At 30.8% G+C, this 19,069-nt stretch overlaps 1 protein-coding gene across 6 annotated transcripts; it reads left to right on the forward strand.

Moving 5' to 3' along the window:
- Positions 1 to 7,701: 7,701 nt before the first annotated feature.
- LOC18100229 (interactor of constitutive active ROPs 2, chloroplastic) lies at positions 7,702 to 12,683 on the forward strand. 6 transcript variants are annotated; one of them, XM_024604427.2, is made up of 5 exons: positions 7,702 to 7,907; positions 9,192 to 9,272; positions 10,147 to 10,321; positions 10,591 to 12,271; positions 12,357 to 12,683. In XM_024604427.2, the coding sequence occupies exons 2-4, from the start codon at positions 9,250 to 9,252 to the stop codon at positions 12,256 to 12,258; spliced, it is 1,866 nt and encodes a 621-aa protein (XP_024460195.1). In that variant the 5' UTR covers positions 7,702 to 7,907; positions 9,192 to 9,249; the 3' UTR covers positions 12,259 to 12,271; positions 12,357 to 12,683. The 6 variants fall into 6 exon arrangements, with proteins under 6 accessions (XP_024460195.1, XP_052309506.1, XP_024460191.1 ...); XM_052453546.1 differs by having other exon boundaries at positions 7,703 to 7,907; positions 9,184 to 9,272; positions 10,591 to 12,275; XM_024604423.2 differs by having other exon boundaries at positions 7,703 to 7,907; positions 9,165 to 9,272; positions 10,591 to 12,683.
- Positions 12,684 to 19,069: the final 6,386 nt, after the last annotated feature.

Here is a 19,069-nt window from a genome sequence, read left to right on the forward strand (position 1 = left end):
ATGAAATATCAACATGATTACTATATATTATACATGAATGAGAAAAGCATTTCTAAAACCTCTTCTTGGCAAGTTTTGAAAAAACTCAACACCTTTTAAAAACTATATCCCACGTGAAAAAAAAAAAACAAAAATTTCTTGTTGTTTATATAGTGAAAATATGAAGAGTTAAAATTAAACCCGAAAGAGATTCGAGCTTTTAAAGGGATGAAGACATAAGCAAAATAGACTTTGGGCTTAAGCCACACAGGCATGCGGCCTAGCTTGGCTCGTGCCTCAACTTTCAAGCCTATATTAGGTTTAAGTTTACTATAAAATAATTTTTCAAGCTACAAAATATTTTTTTTGTCAATCTATTTTGAGTTTATATTTTTTTGCCCCATAAATAATTACTTTTTACCAACCTATTAGCATGCCATCCTATGACAAAGACTGATCAATTTCTTCAGTAACCTAAACATTTTTTGGATAATTTTTATTCAATCAAAAGATATTAAATTTATAGCCAAAATTGCCGGGATTATTTCTTTTTTTTAGCAGGTAATTAAGACGAATAATGAAGGGAATTTGTTCTAGTAATTATCAGAATTAATTCTTTGAATAATTATAAAAACAAATCATAAGGTTTTTTTGCGATTTCACTTTTCCGTTATAGTTTGAGAAATTACACTTTACATCCTGGTCAAATAAAAATTTCAAGAATGATTAAACTATGAAGTTGCCTTCATATATAATATAACACAAATAACAATTAGCATGTCAATTTTACTTTTGATTTCTTATATTTCCTTGTCTCCCTTCTCTCTCTTTCCTTTTCAATTAAGGTTCAATAATCAATGAAACCTAATTTGAGTTCTTTTAACATAAACACTTTTAAATAAATACATTAGTGGAGCTATATGAATCAAAATTTTGATTCAACTATTTCCACCTATAATTATTTCTTAGTCGACTTTTACACCTCTTAGTGTGGCCAAACTCAAATTTACATTAACAAAAAAGTCTCAACCATCACCATAAGATCTATGAAACTGTTTAATTCATAAACTACCAGATCTAGCATCGCATTAACATGCATATCATTCATTTTTCTAATCCCAGTCGTGCTTGAATTGAACTTAACCTAGAATCCAAAAAATACATATATCTCCTGTTACCCTTGACTAGGTGTGTGGTTTTCTAAGCTTATTCAAAATGAGATTCAACTTTAAGTTGACAAAATATGTCGTTAAAGGGGTTATAATAGCAAGTTTTGCCTCCAAGTGTTGGGATAAAATTAGGTGGAAGTGATAAATTCAAGATTTTATAGTTTATAAAAGCAAAAAATACATTTGTCGATTATATCAAAAAAAGGCCATAATGCGAGGACTTGTCCTACCAGAAATACAAGGCCTACAATGTATAGTCCTCCACATGAATAGAAAGTCACCAGCTTTTCTGGTGAATTAATATGTTTTCTCACTCCTTTATTTTTGTTAGAAACTTTTTTTATAAAGTCTAGTAATTTCTTCTATTGTTTACGAGTAAGCATATATTCAATTCAGTGCACCAAATTAACAATATTAGATTGCTTGATATGTTTAAGTGATCCAAACTATAAGGAAAAAAACAATTTGTGATAGTGCTATGTATTACGAGGGTACATCTATCCCTCTGTGTAAAATAATAATCTTGCAAGGGTCATAAAATATATGAAAGCCATACTCACTTGTTTATAAGGTTGGAGCTTCAAATACACCAAATCCCCTACTTGAAACTCTTTTTTCTCTCTTTTTATCAATAATCTGCTTCATCTTTTTTCTAGTTCTTTCTAATTATAATTACAGCCGCTGATCCATAATAACCCTCTTTTGAATCACTTCCTCAATTATTGATACTAAAGTAGTTTCTTGTGGATCAACCTTCTTGCTATAAGGAGGGTAGCTATACAAAACCTAAAAAAGTCTTATCTTAATGGTTGAATGGTAACTAGAATTGTACCACCATTGAGCCAAAAATTATCATTCATACCATTTATTTGAGTTATGCATGGCCATACACCTTGAATAAGTTTCTAAACATTGATTAACCATTTTTGTTTGTTCCTAAGTTTGAGGATGGTAGGATAAACTCATTATTAGCTTTACTCCCAATAACTTGAAGAATTCATTTTAAAATAAACCGGTAAAGACTATGACCCTATATATAATAATGGTTATAGTTAGCCCATGAAACTTATAGAAGTGGTCCAAGAACAATTAAGTAATTTCTTGAGCTGTAAAAGGATATGCTATTACTAAGAAATTTCTATATTTAGTAAAACTATCCACAATTACTAGTATTACACTTTTTCTTGTTGACTTTGGCAACCCTTCAATAAAATTCATGGTTATATTTCTCTATGTACCTTCTAGCAACGGTAATGGTTAAAGCAACCTAGGATATAATACTCTTTCCAATTTTGCCTCCTTATACACTTCACATTCTTCTACAAACTTTTTCATCAATACTTTTATAAAAAACCAGTAGAATATAACCTTGAGTTTTTTATAAAAAATTTACACTCGTGCACATCCTTCAACTTATAAATCATGTTTAGACTCATTAATTTCTCCCTTGTTTGTCAATAATAATTTTTTTTATACCTCAAAATCCTTTTTTATATGTGTATTATAACTAGTTATCAACATTTATCAAATTTTCAACAATAATTCTCTTTGGTTGTTTGTCTTCTTTATAAATATCACTGATTTATTCATATCAAATTGGTAAGATTGTAGTAATAACTTTTATGCATTCAGTTTCAATTTTTTACGAGTCAAAACAATCCTTATTCCTAATCTTCTTGAAGAATGCATCTGCTATCGTGTTTTATTTATCTTTTCTATATTGTATTATATATCTCAGCCCACAATAACTTAGTCATTTTTTTTTATTTTAAATTGGTGTATGTATCTTCTGATCTAGCAAATATTTCAAACTTTTATAATCAGTTTTGATGATAAACTAATTATGTTCTAGATAATGTCTTTATCTTTTCATTGCTATTAAAAATGTCATGTACTTTTTTCATAAATAAACAATCCAAGATGCCTCACTTAAATAAGTTTATGGTCTTCTCTTTTGACTTAAACCAAAATCTAAACCATTAACACACGCATCGATTTCTAACACAAAGGTTGTATTAAAATTATGAAGGGTTAAATATGAAGCCTTGCACAAGGCATCTTTTAAATCATCAAATGCTTTTTGTGAACTTTCATCTTAGTTAAAAATATTTAGTTTAATAACTCGATCAACAACTTACCAATGATTCCAAAACCCCTTATAAACCTCCTATAATAGCATGCTAACCTAAAAAATCCTCTTAACTCTTTCATTGAATATAGTTGTGGCTAGTTCTTCACTAATTCTATCTTTTTTAAATTTACAACCACACCTTCTGTGAAAATGATAAACCCTAAATATTCAACCTTTTTCTCGTATATAAAAAAACACATTAATTTCTTGGTAAATAATTGGTTTTTCTTCAAGGTTCCCAATTCTAGCATGAAATGTTGTAAGTGCATTTCAAATGTATAAATATATACCAAGATATCATAAAAATATATCAACATATACTTTTTTAAATAGCTCCAACATTGTATTCACTAAGGCCTAAAATGTGGTTGGAGCATTAGTCAAACCAAATGGCATCACTTGAACATAGTGTGCCTATAATGAGTTTTAAAAGCAATTTTCTCTATGTCATCTTCATGCATCTTTACTTGATGATAACCAAATATAAGGTCTAGCTTTGAAAAAAAAACTATAAACCTTGTAACTCATCCATTAAATCATTAATCAATGGAATTAGAAATTTATTCTTAACTATCAAATTGTTAAGCTACTTGTAATTAATACAAAATCTCAAGGTATTGTCCTTTTTTACAAGCAAGACTGGAAAACGTATAAAAATTACAACTGTGCTGAATTATCTTATTTTGTAGCATCTCCTTCACCAACTTTTATATCTCTTCTTTATGCATACAAGGACTTTTATAAGGCCTGATATTAACTGTTTTAGACCAAAAAATTATTGGAATCATGTGATCTAAAGTTCTAACTATAAGCAATAGTGTTGGTTTTGTAAAAACTTCCTCAAATTCATTTAATAGAGCCTTTATTATTGAATCATGTACAATATATCTGGTCTTTTTAACTACTTCTATTAATAAAATTGCCTAATAAATCCAAAAATTGTTTCTATTAGACTTTTATGTATTTTTACAGCTATAATCATCTGTAAATCAATAACTTTATTTATTCTTTTCAATTTTATTATCCTTCTTTCTTTTTTAAATGACAACTTTATTTTGATAAGATAAAATAAAATAGGTGAATAATTTCATATCCAATCCACTCTAAGAATCATATCATATTTGTCTAACTTTAACATCCTTAGGTTAACTTAAAATTCATACAAATGTATGAACTAAGGGTTGTAAGAGTCACATCTCATCACACTTTCATTTGCTATTATCAAAACTAATATAATAGTTTTTATAATAGTGGCTCTAATTTCTCCAATCATATGAGTGTCAATGAAGTTATGAGTACAATTATCAATTAAGATGATCATATTTCTTTATTGATAATAACCTTTGATTTTAGTGGTGTTGTGTGCATAGATATTAGTCAGCGCATTTAATGATAATCTATATTCCTGCACTTTATCTTCTTCACCTAAAATTTCATTCCTACTTCCTTTTACCATTTCAATAACCCTTCCTTTTCATCCTTTATTCATTCCACCATGTGCAATCCATTAACATTATATTGATGAACAAATATCTATTTTTATCCATATTTAAAACATTTCTCTAACCTCTTTCCTTATTCATGCAAAGTCTTAGTATAATATTTGGAACCTTGTGATGATTCTACTTTCAAATGATTGGTTCTTAGAACAAACTTGGTCTTTTTGGCCAAGGCATTCTTATATTATTCATGCCACTTGTTTAATTAAAGGTATGTATCAATGTTGTTGGCTTAAGAAACTTGAGCATTGGCTTGATATCTTTTTTAAGCCCACTGATAAAGCTTGAAATATAATAAGATTCTAGTTAGTAAGGATTTAATGCATTCATGAAGGACTTAAGTTTCTCAAATCTCTTTATATATTCATCCATACCTTATCTTGCACAATTTTGTTAAGTTCCTCCACCACATCTTTTTTATTGCCAAACCTCATGGAAATAAACCTTATGAATTCTTCTCAACTAGCCAAATCTTCTACCCCATATAAGAATCCCTCATTACATATCTTTGCATTGCCCTTAAACCACTGTTAAACTATAAAGAAGTTTATTTTGAAGAAATTTTTGCATTTTCTTATCTAACCTCTTGGATTCTCTCCTAAAAAAATGGCAAATCTACTTTAGGCAATGCTACATTGTACCTTACTATTTGAACTTTTTGATTTCCCAAATATTATGTTGATTCATTATATGATTGGAAATTAATACACCAAATATTGTGTTAGTCCTTCCTTTTCTATATGCTTTTATACCCCATGTTAATGTCTCATGTGTGGCCATAATAGTATCCAACTGTAATCTAAATTATTCATTCCTCTTAGATTATTTTTCTACCATTTCTTAAAGTTTCACATGCAAATATTGTATTTGTTTGTCCACCTTTCTTCCATGTCCCTTCAAGGCCTTAATGTTGTTATTCTCTATCATTGTTAATTGTTTATTAATATAGAACTTTAATTAGTCGTGAATTGTAGGCTCTGATACTAATTTGTTAAGGCTTTCTCCCTTAACAAACAGTTAGTGTTTAAGAAATTTAAGAAAGAGTAGAAAGAATTTGAGAGAATGAGAGAATAAATCATATTAAATTGCAAAACTTGTATTGTTTTATTGCTTGGTTAACAGGTTTTTATACACTGGTTTATATACAATGATTTCAAGCTCACTAACCTCTCTAAATGTCTTTCTAACTAACCATTCTAACTAATTATTAAAAAACTTAGCTAACCAGTATCACATGTCAACTTCTTTCATTCAGTTATGATAGTTTTTAAATTGTTTATGAACTAGTTCTTCACTTTCTTTTCTAACTGTTGTACAGGTTGCTAAGCTCTTTTTTCATGATTATCAAATAATCCTTGATTTTCTTTGGCTCATAACAAAAAATATTTTATAAATAAATAAATATTTTGATGTTTCATTTACTTAAAATTCAATAAAAGATATAACTTTGTTGCTTGAAATCTAATCGAGAAAAATCCTAATAATTTTTTTTTAAAAAAAGAAAAGACAAGTAATAAGACAATCATGGCAAAAAAGATGACAAAAGTATAAAACCTTAAAGACTTTAAGGTTGTACAGTCCGTTTGTTTACGCGGCTGCGGCTGCGTTTTAATTAAAACGCAGTTGGCAGCCGTTTGGTAATGAAAAAACTTGATTTACTGTGCCTGGGTCCCACGTGTTTTTTGCGGCTGAAACGTTAAAAATGAAAAGCAGGAAAATCATGCTTTCCATTCACTGTGCATGCTAATTGCACTGTTCACTGAACAGTGCAATTAACATGCACAGTGTACACGGTACAACTTCTTCTTTTTTTTTTTGTATGTATTAATTTTATTAATATTTTTTTTATCATGATTTCCATTCACTGTGCATGCTAATTGCACTGTTCACTGAACAGTGCAATTAACATGCACAGTGTACACGGTACACTTTTTTTTTTTTTTATGTATTAATTTTATTAATATTTTTTTTAAAAAAATAGTTTATAGTAAATTAAATTTATTTGCACTGTGATATGAACAATATATTTTTACCGAAAAACTAGTATAAAGTAAATTAAATTTACTCGCACTGTAATATCAATTTTATACATGATAATATTTTATTTAATTGTATTATTAAATAGTTTAATGGAATAATAAAAAATATTTTATATAAAGTATTATTTATTTCATAATATAATATGAGTAATTAATTCTATAATATTTAAATTTAAAACTATCAATATTAATATATATTTTTTAAAATTATTTTATAACCTCAATTTCAAAAGCATTCTTACCCAAACACATTAAACTACTTTTTTTCAACCTCAATTTCAACCACAGTTTTAACTAAACACCTATTTTTTCAAACCAACCTCAATTAAAAGTACTTTTTATAAAACTACTTTTTTCAAACCACAACCATAACCACTACCGCAATACCAAACACACACTTAAGAAAACAAAAACTTAGTATCTTTTTTTTTTAAAAAAATTAAAACTTGTATATGGACATTCAAGTGAGCCACAAACTTAATTAAGAAAAAAGTTTGTGTTTTTATGATTATTTGTTTAAAATTACATGAAAGAATTATGTTTTTCTTGTCTAACCTCAAATTCTATAATTTTTCCTGAAATTTGATCATGTATCTCTTAATAACTCCCTACATAGATTTATCTTTAGCATAGTAGATGGAATCTCAACCCCATGTTCAATAAATATGTTGCAAATAGAGAATATTATTTTTTAAAGTGTTTTTTATTTAAAATATATAAAAATAATATTTTTTATTTTTTATATCAGTATATATAAAAAAAAAATATTAATTTAAAACTAAATAATTCAAATTTTTTAAAAAGAATGACCGGTGTCTAAATAGTCTATCCTGTTTATATTTGTACAGTAAGTTTTTGCTTTATTACTCGCCCTTTCCCACTGACAAAATATAACAAAGACGGAGTAATAGATACTCAGAGAGAGTCTCGAGAACTGAGCACACAAGCAACTACCTACTCTCTACTCCGCGCTCCCTCTCTCCACCAATGCAAAACTCGCATCCTGTTTGGTTTAGCTAAACTAGGGTTTTGTTCTCTCTTCTTTTACATAAAAAAAAGAAGCCTCCTTCGAAGCAGAAGACATTTTCTGGTAAGCCCTGAATGTGAACTTGTTATGTTTTTGTTTTGCTACGCGTTGTTTTGTTTTGGTTTTCTGAGGTTTTTATGTTGAGATTTTTCTTTGGTGGGTTTGCTTTTTAAGCTTAGCAATAATGCTTCTTTTGTGCATCTTTCTGAAAGATATCTTATTTTCTATTAAAATGTGGGTTGGCCTTAAGTTAGAGCTTGAAGTGTGGCTGGCTTTTGAGTTTTGAAAGTTTTTTCAAAGAAGACCAAAGCTTTGAGGTTTTTTTTTGACAGAATACTTCTGGAAAACATTTATTTGCTTAACATGGATCTCTGTTTCTACTGTCTCTGTTTCTAGCTTTTTTTTCTTTTTTTGTAAGCTTGTTTTAAATCAATGTATTGTAGATCTAAGCGTTTAAAACTCTAAAGAGGGAGAAATTTTCAAGGTGTAGAGTGCTTCATATGTTGGGTAATAATTTGTTTTCAGTTTCCTTACAAATTTATTTTTATTATTATTAGAGTCGACAAGGGTAACCTCTCACTTTTCAAAATCATAATCTCTTCAAGGGTCTTCTGAAAATTTTACAGAATATAAGTCAAGGAATGTTTCCCTTTCAAATTTCCCTCTGGCTGCCTGGTTTCTGGGTAATGCCAAGTTTATTTTCCACTATTGTTACACTTGACGTGCAAGTTTTGATAAAATAAATCCGGAGGATGTCTCTGGATTTGGAGATAGAATGTTTCTATTGTGTTCTTCTTTTCCTTTTGTAGCTGTCATCAAGTGTGTTTTTTTCACACCACATACAGAAGTAGACAGGCAAAAGTATTTCAATTAAGAACTGAACTAGTTTTTATATTATAAACTAAATGACGCGGCATTTTCCAAATGGACAGAGCATTTTTGTTATGATGATCATCATTTATCTGGTTCTGGCCCATTGTTCTGTTTACAACCGTGTTTGGAGCACAATACAAGTACTTGAGTAAAAAGAAAGGGATACAAAAGGAAAGAGAAAAGAAAGTTGCAAAGATGGATTATGTAATGATATGTGATGAGGTCTTCTCATTACACCCTTTTCTTTGTTTTTAATTTTGTCTTGTGGCTTTGGTTGGTGGTAGTGGGGGTGGTTTCCGGGGAGTTTCTTTGAAGGCATTGTATTTTTTTTCTTGCTTGTTAGGTTTGTGCGTACTGATTTGAGGTGGCTGTCATCGTTTTCAACTCCACACTATTCTTTCTTTTAGATACATATGTATTAGATTCTCGTTTGAATTTCTTTCTCAGCCAAAGATTTCCTCTGAAGAACTGCAGGTGGTGTGGGCCAGGTGGGGTTTCAAGAAGAGGACTTTTAGTGAAGGAGATAGAAGCCATGATGCAGACACCAAAAGCGAAGTAAGATCGTCATTTCCTTAGCAGTTTTACAATGTTTTTACCCACTCTTGGTGGTTGTATGTTTTCGTGTGATCTGTTTTCTTATTATGTCATTAACTGAATGGGACCTCAATATTATGTTCTTCATGTAATGTAGACCTACTTATTTCTGCACTGTTTTTCTGATCTACATTCAGAAAAATGCTTTCATTCAAGTCCATTTAATTCTAAGTCTAAATGAACTTTCTTCTGCAATAGGTGTATCAGTGATTTAGAGAATCATTTGGTAACTAAATGTGAACCCCACAGATAATTTAATTGAATAGACTTAGTACTGGAAAATTTTTTTTACAAGGAACAGGATGAGTTTGAGTATCACACCAAGACAGGAAAATGAAGTTTTAACAGGGTACCAATTGAATCCAAGTTTTGAAGCAACGTTTTTTTCCTTTCCTTTCCCTTTCCTTTTGTTTTTGAAAAAAAAAAAAAAAAAACCTGTTTTCCTATCCCAGCAGTCAACAAAGCATATTGACTAGTATCTCAAAGGTAATTAGTGACAGTAAATCAGATGATGCATCAAGATATAAGTGGTGGGGGAATGTTGAAACTTAGTATGGTTAATCTATTCAAAAAGTGGCAGGTATTGCAATTATGGTATCATCTTAAAACACACTGGTGTGCTATGAATTCTTGCATGGCCAATCTTTTCAAGATGTTGTAAATTTATCATCCAGCAGTAACTGATATATAGCCTGATTGGTCCTGGCATTTACACTTTTGAAACAGATTTGTTTTGAGTTTTTCATTGTTGCAATTTAGTTTTTCCTTTTGTTTTATTTCATTCTTCTTGTATTTTCTCAAGCTCTGGTTGTCATTCCCCTAACTTTGAGTGCAGAACCATCTCTTTGGAAGTGCCTCGGAAGAAATCTCCTGCAACACCTCGAACTCGGCAACTCAAGACACCTGGAGCAGAAACTGACTGTGTCTCTCCAAATCCAGCAAGTAGGACCCCAAAAGACAGAAGCCCTAAAGTCACTGAAAGGAAATCACCACGAAGTCCAGCAACTGAGGTACTCAGCTACAACTAGTTAATGGTTATACAGAATTACCCGTGAGAGTACTTTTACAGTTGGCCATGTCACTGTTACAAATACCTGTCCACACCATTTGAGTGTTTTTAGCCATATAATTCTTTAATTGTCAACCTTCTCTGTTGATTTTTTTTTTGAGAAAGAAACCTTTTGTATTAATAATATTTTCACAAATTACTGTTGTTGATACTGTTGTTGATACTGTTGTTTACTCACTTTGCTATCCTCTCTCTGTCTTGCGAGCCCAGAAGAAGCGCCCAAGCAAAATATCAGAATTGGAATCACAGCTTGCACAACTCCAGGAGGATCTGAAGAAGGCAAAAGAGCAACTGAACACTTCAGAGTCATGGAAGAGGCGTTCCCAGCAGGAAGCTGAAGATACCAAGAAGCAGCTTTTAACCATGTCAGTGAGACTCGAGGAATCACAACATCAATTGATGGAGCTTTCTAGTTCTGAAGATGTCCGTGTTCAAGAGCTCCGTAAAATCTCCCATGATCGTGATAAAGCTTGGGAGTCTGAACTGGAGGCTGTACAGAAACAGCACTCTATTGATTATTCAGCCTTGGCTTCTGCCATGAATGAAACCCAGAGGCTCAAAACTCAGCTGGAAATGGTAGTGGAATCTGAAGCTTCCCAAACAAAACATGTGGAGTCAGTGCATGCTGAATTAAAGGGGTTGAGGCTGGAACTAACTGAAACTCTCTCCCTTGTTGAAAAAATGAAAATTGAGCTCAGTGATACCAGGGAATCTGAAGCTCAAGCCCTAGAACTTGCTAGTAAAACTCAAAAGCAATTGGAAGAAGCAAATGCAACTGCAGATATGCTGCAGGCTGATGGCGTCAAAGCCATGGAGGCTTACAGATCCTTATCATTGGAGCTGGAACAATCAAGAGCTCAAGAACAATCTTTAGAGGAACTTGTGAGTAAATTGCAAGCAGATCTGGCAAATGTCAGTGAGAAAACAGTCGAGAATCCTACAGGGGATGTTCAAGTTTCACATGAAAGTGTAGAAAATGAGGAAACAAAACAGCTCGAAGCAGAGATGAACCTTTTGAAAATTGAAGTAGGTCAGTTGAAATCCTTACTAGAAGCAACCGAGACACGGTGCCAGGAAGAATATATTCAAAGCACATTGCAGATTAGAAGTGCTTATGAGCAAGTTGAATGTACAAAGTTGGAATCAGGCCAAAGAGAGGCTAAATTGGAAACAGAATTGAAGAAAGCCAAAAATAATATTGAAGAGTTGAGGGCTAACCTGATGGATAAGGAAACTGAATTGCAGGGCATTTCTGAGGAGAATGAGGGACTGATGTTGAAGATTAAGAAAAATCAGCCAAGTGAGAGAGAAGCTGAACTTGCAATGGGGATGAAGAATTTAGAGCATGATCTGGCAGAGTTGAAGGCAAGTTTGTTGGATAAGGAAGCGCAGTTGCAGAGAGTAGCTGAGGAAAATGAAACACTCAGGACAGAAATCAAGAAAGGGGAAATAGAGCAAAGTAAAGTTAATGATGAAGCTGTTGCAATGGCAGAAACTGCAAGGGCTTCAGAACATGAAGCTCTAATGAAACTTGGTTATCTGACAGAGGAAGCAGATAAAAGTAGCAGAAGAGCAGCACGGATGACTGAGCAACTGGATGCAGCCCAGACAGCGAACACAGAAATGGAGGCTGAATTGAGGAGGTTAAAGGTGCAGGCAGACCAGTGGAGGAAGGCCGCTGAGGCAGCTGCTGCTATGCTTTCAACTGGGAACAATGGTAAATTTGTAGAGAGAACAGGTTCACTTGACAGCAACTATAATCCTATTGCTGGAAATATGGGTTCACCTTGCTCTGAAGATATGGATGATTCGCCAAGGAAGAAAAACAGGAACATGCTGAAGAAAATTGGGGTCTTGTGGAAGAAGGGTCAGAAGTAGCCAGGCTTTACTGGCAGGTTACAACGCATTTTATGGTTGTTTCATCAGTTCGAATACTTTCTCTCATCTCTTAATGTTCTTGTTCATATAAATTGCAGGTGCTGGTTGGTAGCAGCCAAGTTTAGTATGATGGATAAATTTGTTTCAAAGACTAGGCTCTTTTGAAGACTGCTGTATAGTTTCGTGGAAACTGGTGAATTTCAGGGGTTCCATTTTGTTTCATCTGATGGTCGCAGTGGCTTTTGATTTTCCACTAGATATCATCTAGTTCACTGCACGAAGCAGTTGATCTTTGCTAGTACGGCATCAGCATGAATTATGTATTGATTTGGAATCTGAAAAAAAAAAACAGGGACACGCATGTATTGTATTATCGGAGATACTCCAAGTTTACTTCGGCTGATGATTATGTGTTTCTTGTACAAGACCAAGCTAGCTCTGTCTCATCCTTTTTTATCTTCATCGTTTTTATTTTTGGCTTGCTTTAATTAATGCATCTGTTCAAATTCTTGTTCACATGTATCCATTCGAATCAACTGTATATCTCCAATACACGGGGCAATTTTCACAAAAGGTTTGACTGTTGTAATAACTGGTTACGAAATTTTGCCGAAAGAAATCGGCAATTATGCACTCGTGAGGAACCCCAGAATGTTTTCCTAGACAATATCAATAGCCATGCAATCATTCTCGTCAACAATGCCGACATTGTTTAGTTGCCGCTACCCCGCATCCCAGCATTTTCCGTTGTCTAGCGAGCGTTCAACGGGAGGTACTCATGAGTTCTGGAACAATTCATTACATGGAAGTGGACTGGGAAATCATGCATGTTCAGGGCCAACAGGACACATGATATTTGTAAGACAAAGAATTATTTTTCTATGAATTGTAAGAGTTTAATTATTAATTTGTTCTTGGAAAAAAAGAGTAATGAATTGAGCTTTGGATGAGATTATCTTTTCACAATTACAGTTATTTCTATCATATTGAATATTGAATGGGGTTATATTTGTTATTTTCTATTTTAATACCGAGTGCAATTACAACTTTAGTCTTGAAATAAATAATTCTAATGCTTTTAATCCATGGATGTTTTTGTTTTTTCATTTTTTTCGAGATAGTGCAATTATTTTGGTGCCTTTAAAACAAAAATAATACAACTCTCTTGTAAAAGTTTTTTTTTTTTTTATCATTTTACATTGATTTTGTTGTCGATTCGAAGGTTACTTAGGGCTAATATTATAATAGTTATATATTTAATATTATTTATAAAAAACATCTGCTAGTGCGTATGCGATAGCGTGTGAACGGCCCCCACACCATTCAAGAGTCGCGTGTGGAGCCGTCCAGCCACAGAATGCCGCCTTTTAGGACGACGTTGGGAAGATCTCAGAGCCCTCTTCATGGTGGTGCGGCGTGTGTATCATAGTCATCGTTGGTTTGGCACCGACGACCATTTTTTCTCCTTCTCTCTTCTTGAATTTTGCTGCCAACTTCTGCAAAATTTTAGAACAACCTCTTCAATTGTTTTTTCTTCTATATTTGGTCCTTATATTTTTTATCACTATTTTTATATTTTAGAATAAGCTATAAAATTATAAATGCGTTTCAATTTCACCCCTTAACATTTTTAAATATATAAAAAATTTATCAAATTACAAATATTTTTCAATTTCACCCCTATGATTTTTTAAATCTTTAAAATTTTATCCTTATTCTTTTAATTGCGACTTATTTTGTTTGGCATCATTTTTAAAATTGTTTTTTTTCAACTTTCGTCTTCATTGAGTTTTTTTCTATCAAATTTTATCCTCATTTTTTTTTTGCTTTTGTGTGTTTTTTTATTGATATTTTTTCACTGATTTCATCCTTCAAAATTAAATTGATTGAGAATTAAGTTTCTTGATTTTAACCGGCTCCAAGATTTCACGAGTTGTGAGTTTTAGAGGCCAGACCAGGTTTAGGAGGTTCGTCTAGGTTCTCCTGTTTTTTTTTTTTTCCTTTTTTTAAGGTGATGTTTCTTTTTTTTTGTTCTATTATTTCTTTTTACGGTTTTCCTACCATTTTTTTTCAATTTCACTCCTTACTAGTTTATAATTTATGAATAATCTATGAAATTACAAATGTTTTTCAATTTCACCCTCTATGATTTATTTATCTTTCAAATTTAGTTCTCATTCTTTTAATTGCTATTTATTTGGTTAGGGTTCATTTTTCAAAGGTTTTTTTTTTTCAAATTTCATCCTCAGCTTTTTTTCTACCAAATTTTATACCCATTTTTTTTCTTTGCTCTTTTTTTTTTTTTTGCATTTACAAGTTTTTTTAATAATATTTTTCCACCGATTTCATTCTTCAAAATTAGATTTTTTGATGATTAAGCCTTTCGGTTGAATTTAGGTCTAAGATTTCATGGGTTGCGACTTTTAGAGATTAGATAAGGTTTATAAGGTTTGCCCTTTTAATTGCTATTTATTTGGTTAGGGTTCTTTTTTTAACGTTTTTGTTTTTCAAATTTCATCATTCTTAGTTTTTTTTTCTATCAAATTTTATACCCATTTTTTTTCTTTGCTCTTTTTTTTTTGCATTTACAAGTTTTTTTAATAATATTTTTCCACTGATTTCATCCTTCAAAATTAGATTTTTTTATGATTAAGCTTCTTGGTTGAATTTAGGTCCAAGATTTCATGAGTTGCGACTTTTATGATGTTTTCTTTTTTTTATCCTTTTTATTTTCAAGTTTTGTTTTGCTATTTTTTGTGGTTTGTCTTATGTTGAGTTGCCCCCTACAATTGTTTTCAATTTCTTCCCTATCATTTTTTAATCTATAAATTATCTATCAAATTATTGATATTTTTCAATTTCACCCCTATGATTTTTAAATCTTTCAAATTTGAACCTCATTCTATTAATTGCTATTTATTTTATCTAAGATCATTTAAAAAAAAAATTCAAATTTCATCCTCCTTGCGCTTCTTTTTGTTAAATTTTATCTCTATTCTTTTTGTTGTTGTTGTTTTTTCTTTTTCAAGTTTTTTAATTAATAGTTTTTCACAATTTCATCCTTCACAATTAAATTTGTTGAGAGTTAAACTTTTTGATTAAAACCAGCTCCAAATTTTCACAAGCTGCAGGTTTTCGAGAATAGACTAGGTTTAAAAAGTTCGCTCGTGTTTGCTCCTTTTTTTTTTCCTTTTTTAAGATGATATTTTCTTATTTTTTAATCCGTTTTTTGTTTTGTTTTCTTACTTTTTGTGATTTTATTCTATTTGGTTAGCTCTCTATTTTTTTTTAAATTTCACCGTTACCAATTTTTTAATCTATAAAATTACAAATGTTTTTCAGTTTCACTCCCTATGATTTTTTAACCTTTCAAATTTGATGCTCATTCTTTTAATTGTTATTTATTTTATTTGAGATCATTTTTAAAATTGTGTTCTTTTTTTTTTTAATTTCATCCTCCCTCATGTTTTTTTTCTCTCAAATTTTATCCTCATTTTTTTTGTTGTTTGTTTTTGCAAGTTTTTTTATTAATATTTTTCAACGATTTCATCCTTCAAAATTAAATTGGTTGGGATTTAAGCTTCTTCATTGAACTCGGGTCCATGATTTAAAGTCTGTTTGGTTTTGCATTTCAAAAGCTTTTTGGAAAGAATTTAATTTTTTTTATTTTTTTCTTTGCTTCAAAATAATTTGTTTTATTGGTGTTTTCAGGTCGTTTTGATGTGTTGATGTCAAAACTTAATTTTAAAAAATATTATTTCGATGCATTTCCAGGCAAAAAAACACTTTGAAAAACAACTACTACCAAAATATCAAACGTGCTCTTAACGAGTTGCAAGTTTTAAAGATTATATAAAGTTTAGGAGGTTACCTTGGGTTTTTTTGGTTTTTTTTCCTTTTTTAAACTGATTTGTTTTTTTATTTTTTTCCGGTTAACCTTTCTATTAGGTTAGAATTAAGTTGTTTGATAATCTGGATAGGCTTAAGTCTGGTTCTTTTTATCTTTTTTTGTCTGTTTATTTATTGTTGTTGTATTTCTTTTCATATTATTTAAATTACCAATTGAACCAATGACTCGGAACTTGGATTTTTTTTACCCTAACATATTTTTTACATTAAAAAAAAATTGTTTGGCCCACGACCGAGCATGGGCAACAAATCTAGTTGGGTCTAAATAGGCTCCTAACATATTCACACACACATTTTTAGGGATCTCACTAAAACAATGATGGAGTCGGAGCTTAAAATAGTTCTATTATTAGCTAAATGTAGGTAGATAGGCTACTCACTAAACAACAATGACTAGGCTGAACTTGAGATTTTAGACTGGACTAAACCTAACATTTAAAAGGAATACTTAGGTGATAATAGTATTTTTCAAGAAGCGAGAAAACCTCGATACTTGCGTCATTAACTTGACTGAATCCAATAAGGTCTAGTAATCCAATAATCTAATTTAGAAAGTGGAAAATGATAATAGACAAATGGTAAAGAAATATTTGGCAAAAATTAACTATAAAAAATAAGTCACCAATATCAAACTCGAGAGGAGAAGAGAGAAAAGTCTGTTAGAGACTCACTGTTACTCCACTGTGGACACCACCCACCACCAAAAGAGTTCGCCAAGATGGTTAAGCCCCCACTGCATAAGGATGAATGACGAAAGCGAAAGAAATTACACGGGTCGTTAAAGCAACAACTCGAAAAGCAAACCGAACAAAACATCATGAAGTAAGCATCTCGTGCCTATATTCATTCAATTAATTCTATTTAATTCAAAAATAAAATTTCTTTTTTTAAAAATAAATTTAACAAAGAATGAAAAAAATAAAAAGAACTAATATAACCCAATTAAATTAAAAAAAAGGAAGGAGAAAACAAAGGACGTAGAAAATAGATAAAAAAAATCAAAGTCTGGTTTTCAATTAAATATTGAATAATGAAATTAAAAAAATATTAGCTTAAAAAATAAAATAAAAAACCAAGTAAACTCGGGTGAATCTTCTAAAGTCGAGTTAATCTCCAAAACTTACTACCTGTGAAATTCTAGATACGAGCTCAATCAAGAAGCTTAAATTCAAACTAATTTAATGTTGAATGATGAAATTGAGAAAAAAAAAATAAGGATAAAATTTGACAGGAAAAAAAATAAAGGAGGATGAAATCGTAAAAAATAGAAAGAAAGAAAATGATAGGAAAATACTATTTTATAAATTATTTAAAATAAAATAAATAGTAATAAAAAATAGGGACTAAATTTAAAGGAAACAAAATGGAGGGCTGATTTGAAAAATTAGAGGGCATAGTGCAAAAATCAAGGAGGAGAGAGAAATGAAGAAAAAAATAGTCGTTAGCACCATCTAGAGGTTTGTTAAGTGCATGTGTCGCCAAACCATGACGGGACTATTAAGACATATTGAATAACACAAGTTGCTCGAAGAAGATGGAGCGGATGACGAGTGTAATACATGCGTCAATAGTTTTTTTAAAATATTTTTCATCTATTAAAATACCAAATTTCTGCTAACTAAACCTGATAATAGCAAAAAAAAAAAAAAAAACCAATAGTGCAATGACAAAAATGTTCTTAGACCTAATGTATCATAATTTGAACTTTAAGGGCAATTAAATCTTTTTATTGTTATTTTAAAACAAAAATACAAAAATTTCCCTTACCGTCAGTTAAAGGTTATTATTATTATTATTATGAGGGTAAATAGGTTATATATGAAATTACAAAAAAAAAAAACCCTTTATGATAGCTTTATAATTTGTTACTTTTAAAGGTATTGAAGTCAATTTACCGTGCAAATAAAAATCTAAATTTATATCTTATCCTCGATCAATTATAAAATTCCAAAATAGTTTTATTACAAAGACAATTTTACCCTCAAATATTAGCCTATGAGTCTTTTTTAAAGGGCAAGATAATAAAAACATTGTTCCTCTCCACTATGCGATATGTCTAAAGAAAAAATGTTTTTACAACCCCTTTCTATTTTTTTTATTATTACAAAAGAACTAAAAAAGGTTAGTCTTTGGCTTTGCATATACTCACATTTCATTGTGGATTTGCATAATAAAATGACTATCTTACCCTTTTAAAACAAAATCAAAAAATTAGTTTGAGGGGTAATATGGTCTTTTTTCATGAGATCTCAGTCATATCACATTTTCATTACACAATAAAATTACTAAATAGCCCTTAAAAGCAAAATCTATTTAACTTGCCTCTAAGGCTTTTTTAAAATTTCATTTAAACTTGAAAAACAAAATTACTAAATTACCCTTAAAATTAAATTCTTGTAGGCTCGCATCCATAGGCTTTTTTTTTCATTTCATCTTGGTTTTTGGGTAATTAGCAAGTAGACAAGGGGAAATTTGGTATTTTAAAAAAAGGTAAATATTATTTAAAAAATAGTTGGCCCGTGTATGACACACCCCAATGTGTGGGAGGTGCCCGTGGTCTTTGAGCAATGCATGCGGTGTCACCCAACATCCAAAAATAGCCAACCATCATGTCATCCGAAGCATCGAGTGGCAACACATCCTATAAGGCAACAAATGTACAGTGATTTATGGTCATTAAACGATGGTTGAATTTTCCCCTCCTCCTATTTTCTCTCTCATCTCCTCCAAAATCGCACTTGGCCAGCCAAAATTAAAAGTTTTCCTCCCATTTGTTTTAATTTAATTATAGTTTTTATTCTTTTGATTGCTCTTTATTTTTTTTAATTTGTTTTCTTTAATTTTATCCTTTAGCATCTGGTCCTATTTGATTTTTATATCAAATTTGATCATTATTTTTTTA

Source organism: Populus trichocarpa, chromosome 6, assembly GCF_000002775.5.
Source record: "Populus trichocarpa isolate Nisqually-1 chromosome 6, P.trichocarpa_v4.1, whole genome shotgun sequence".
NCBI lineage: Eukaryota > Viridiplantae > Streptophyta > Magnoliopsida > Malpighiales > Salicaceae > Populus > Populus trichocarpa.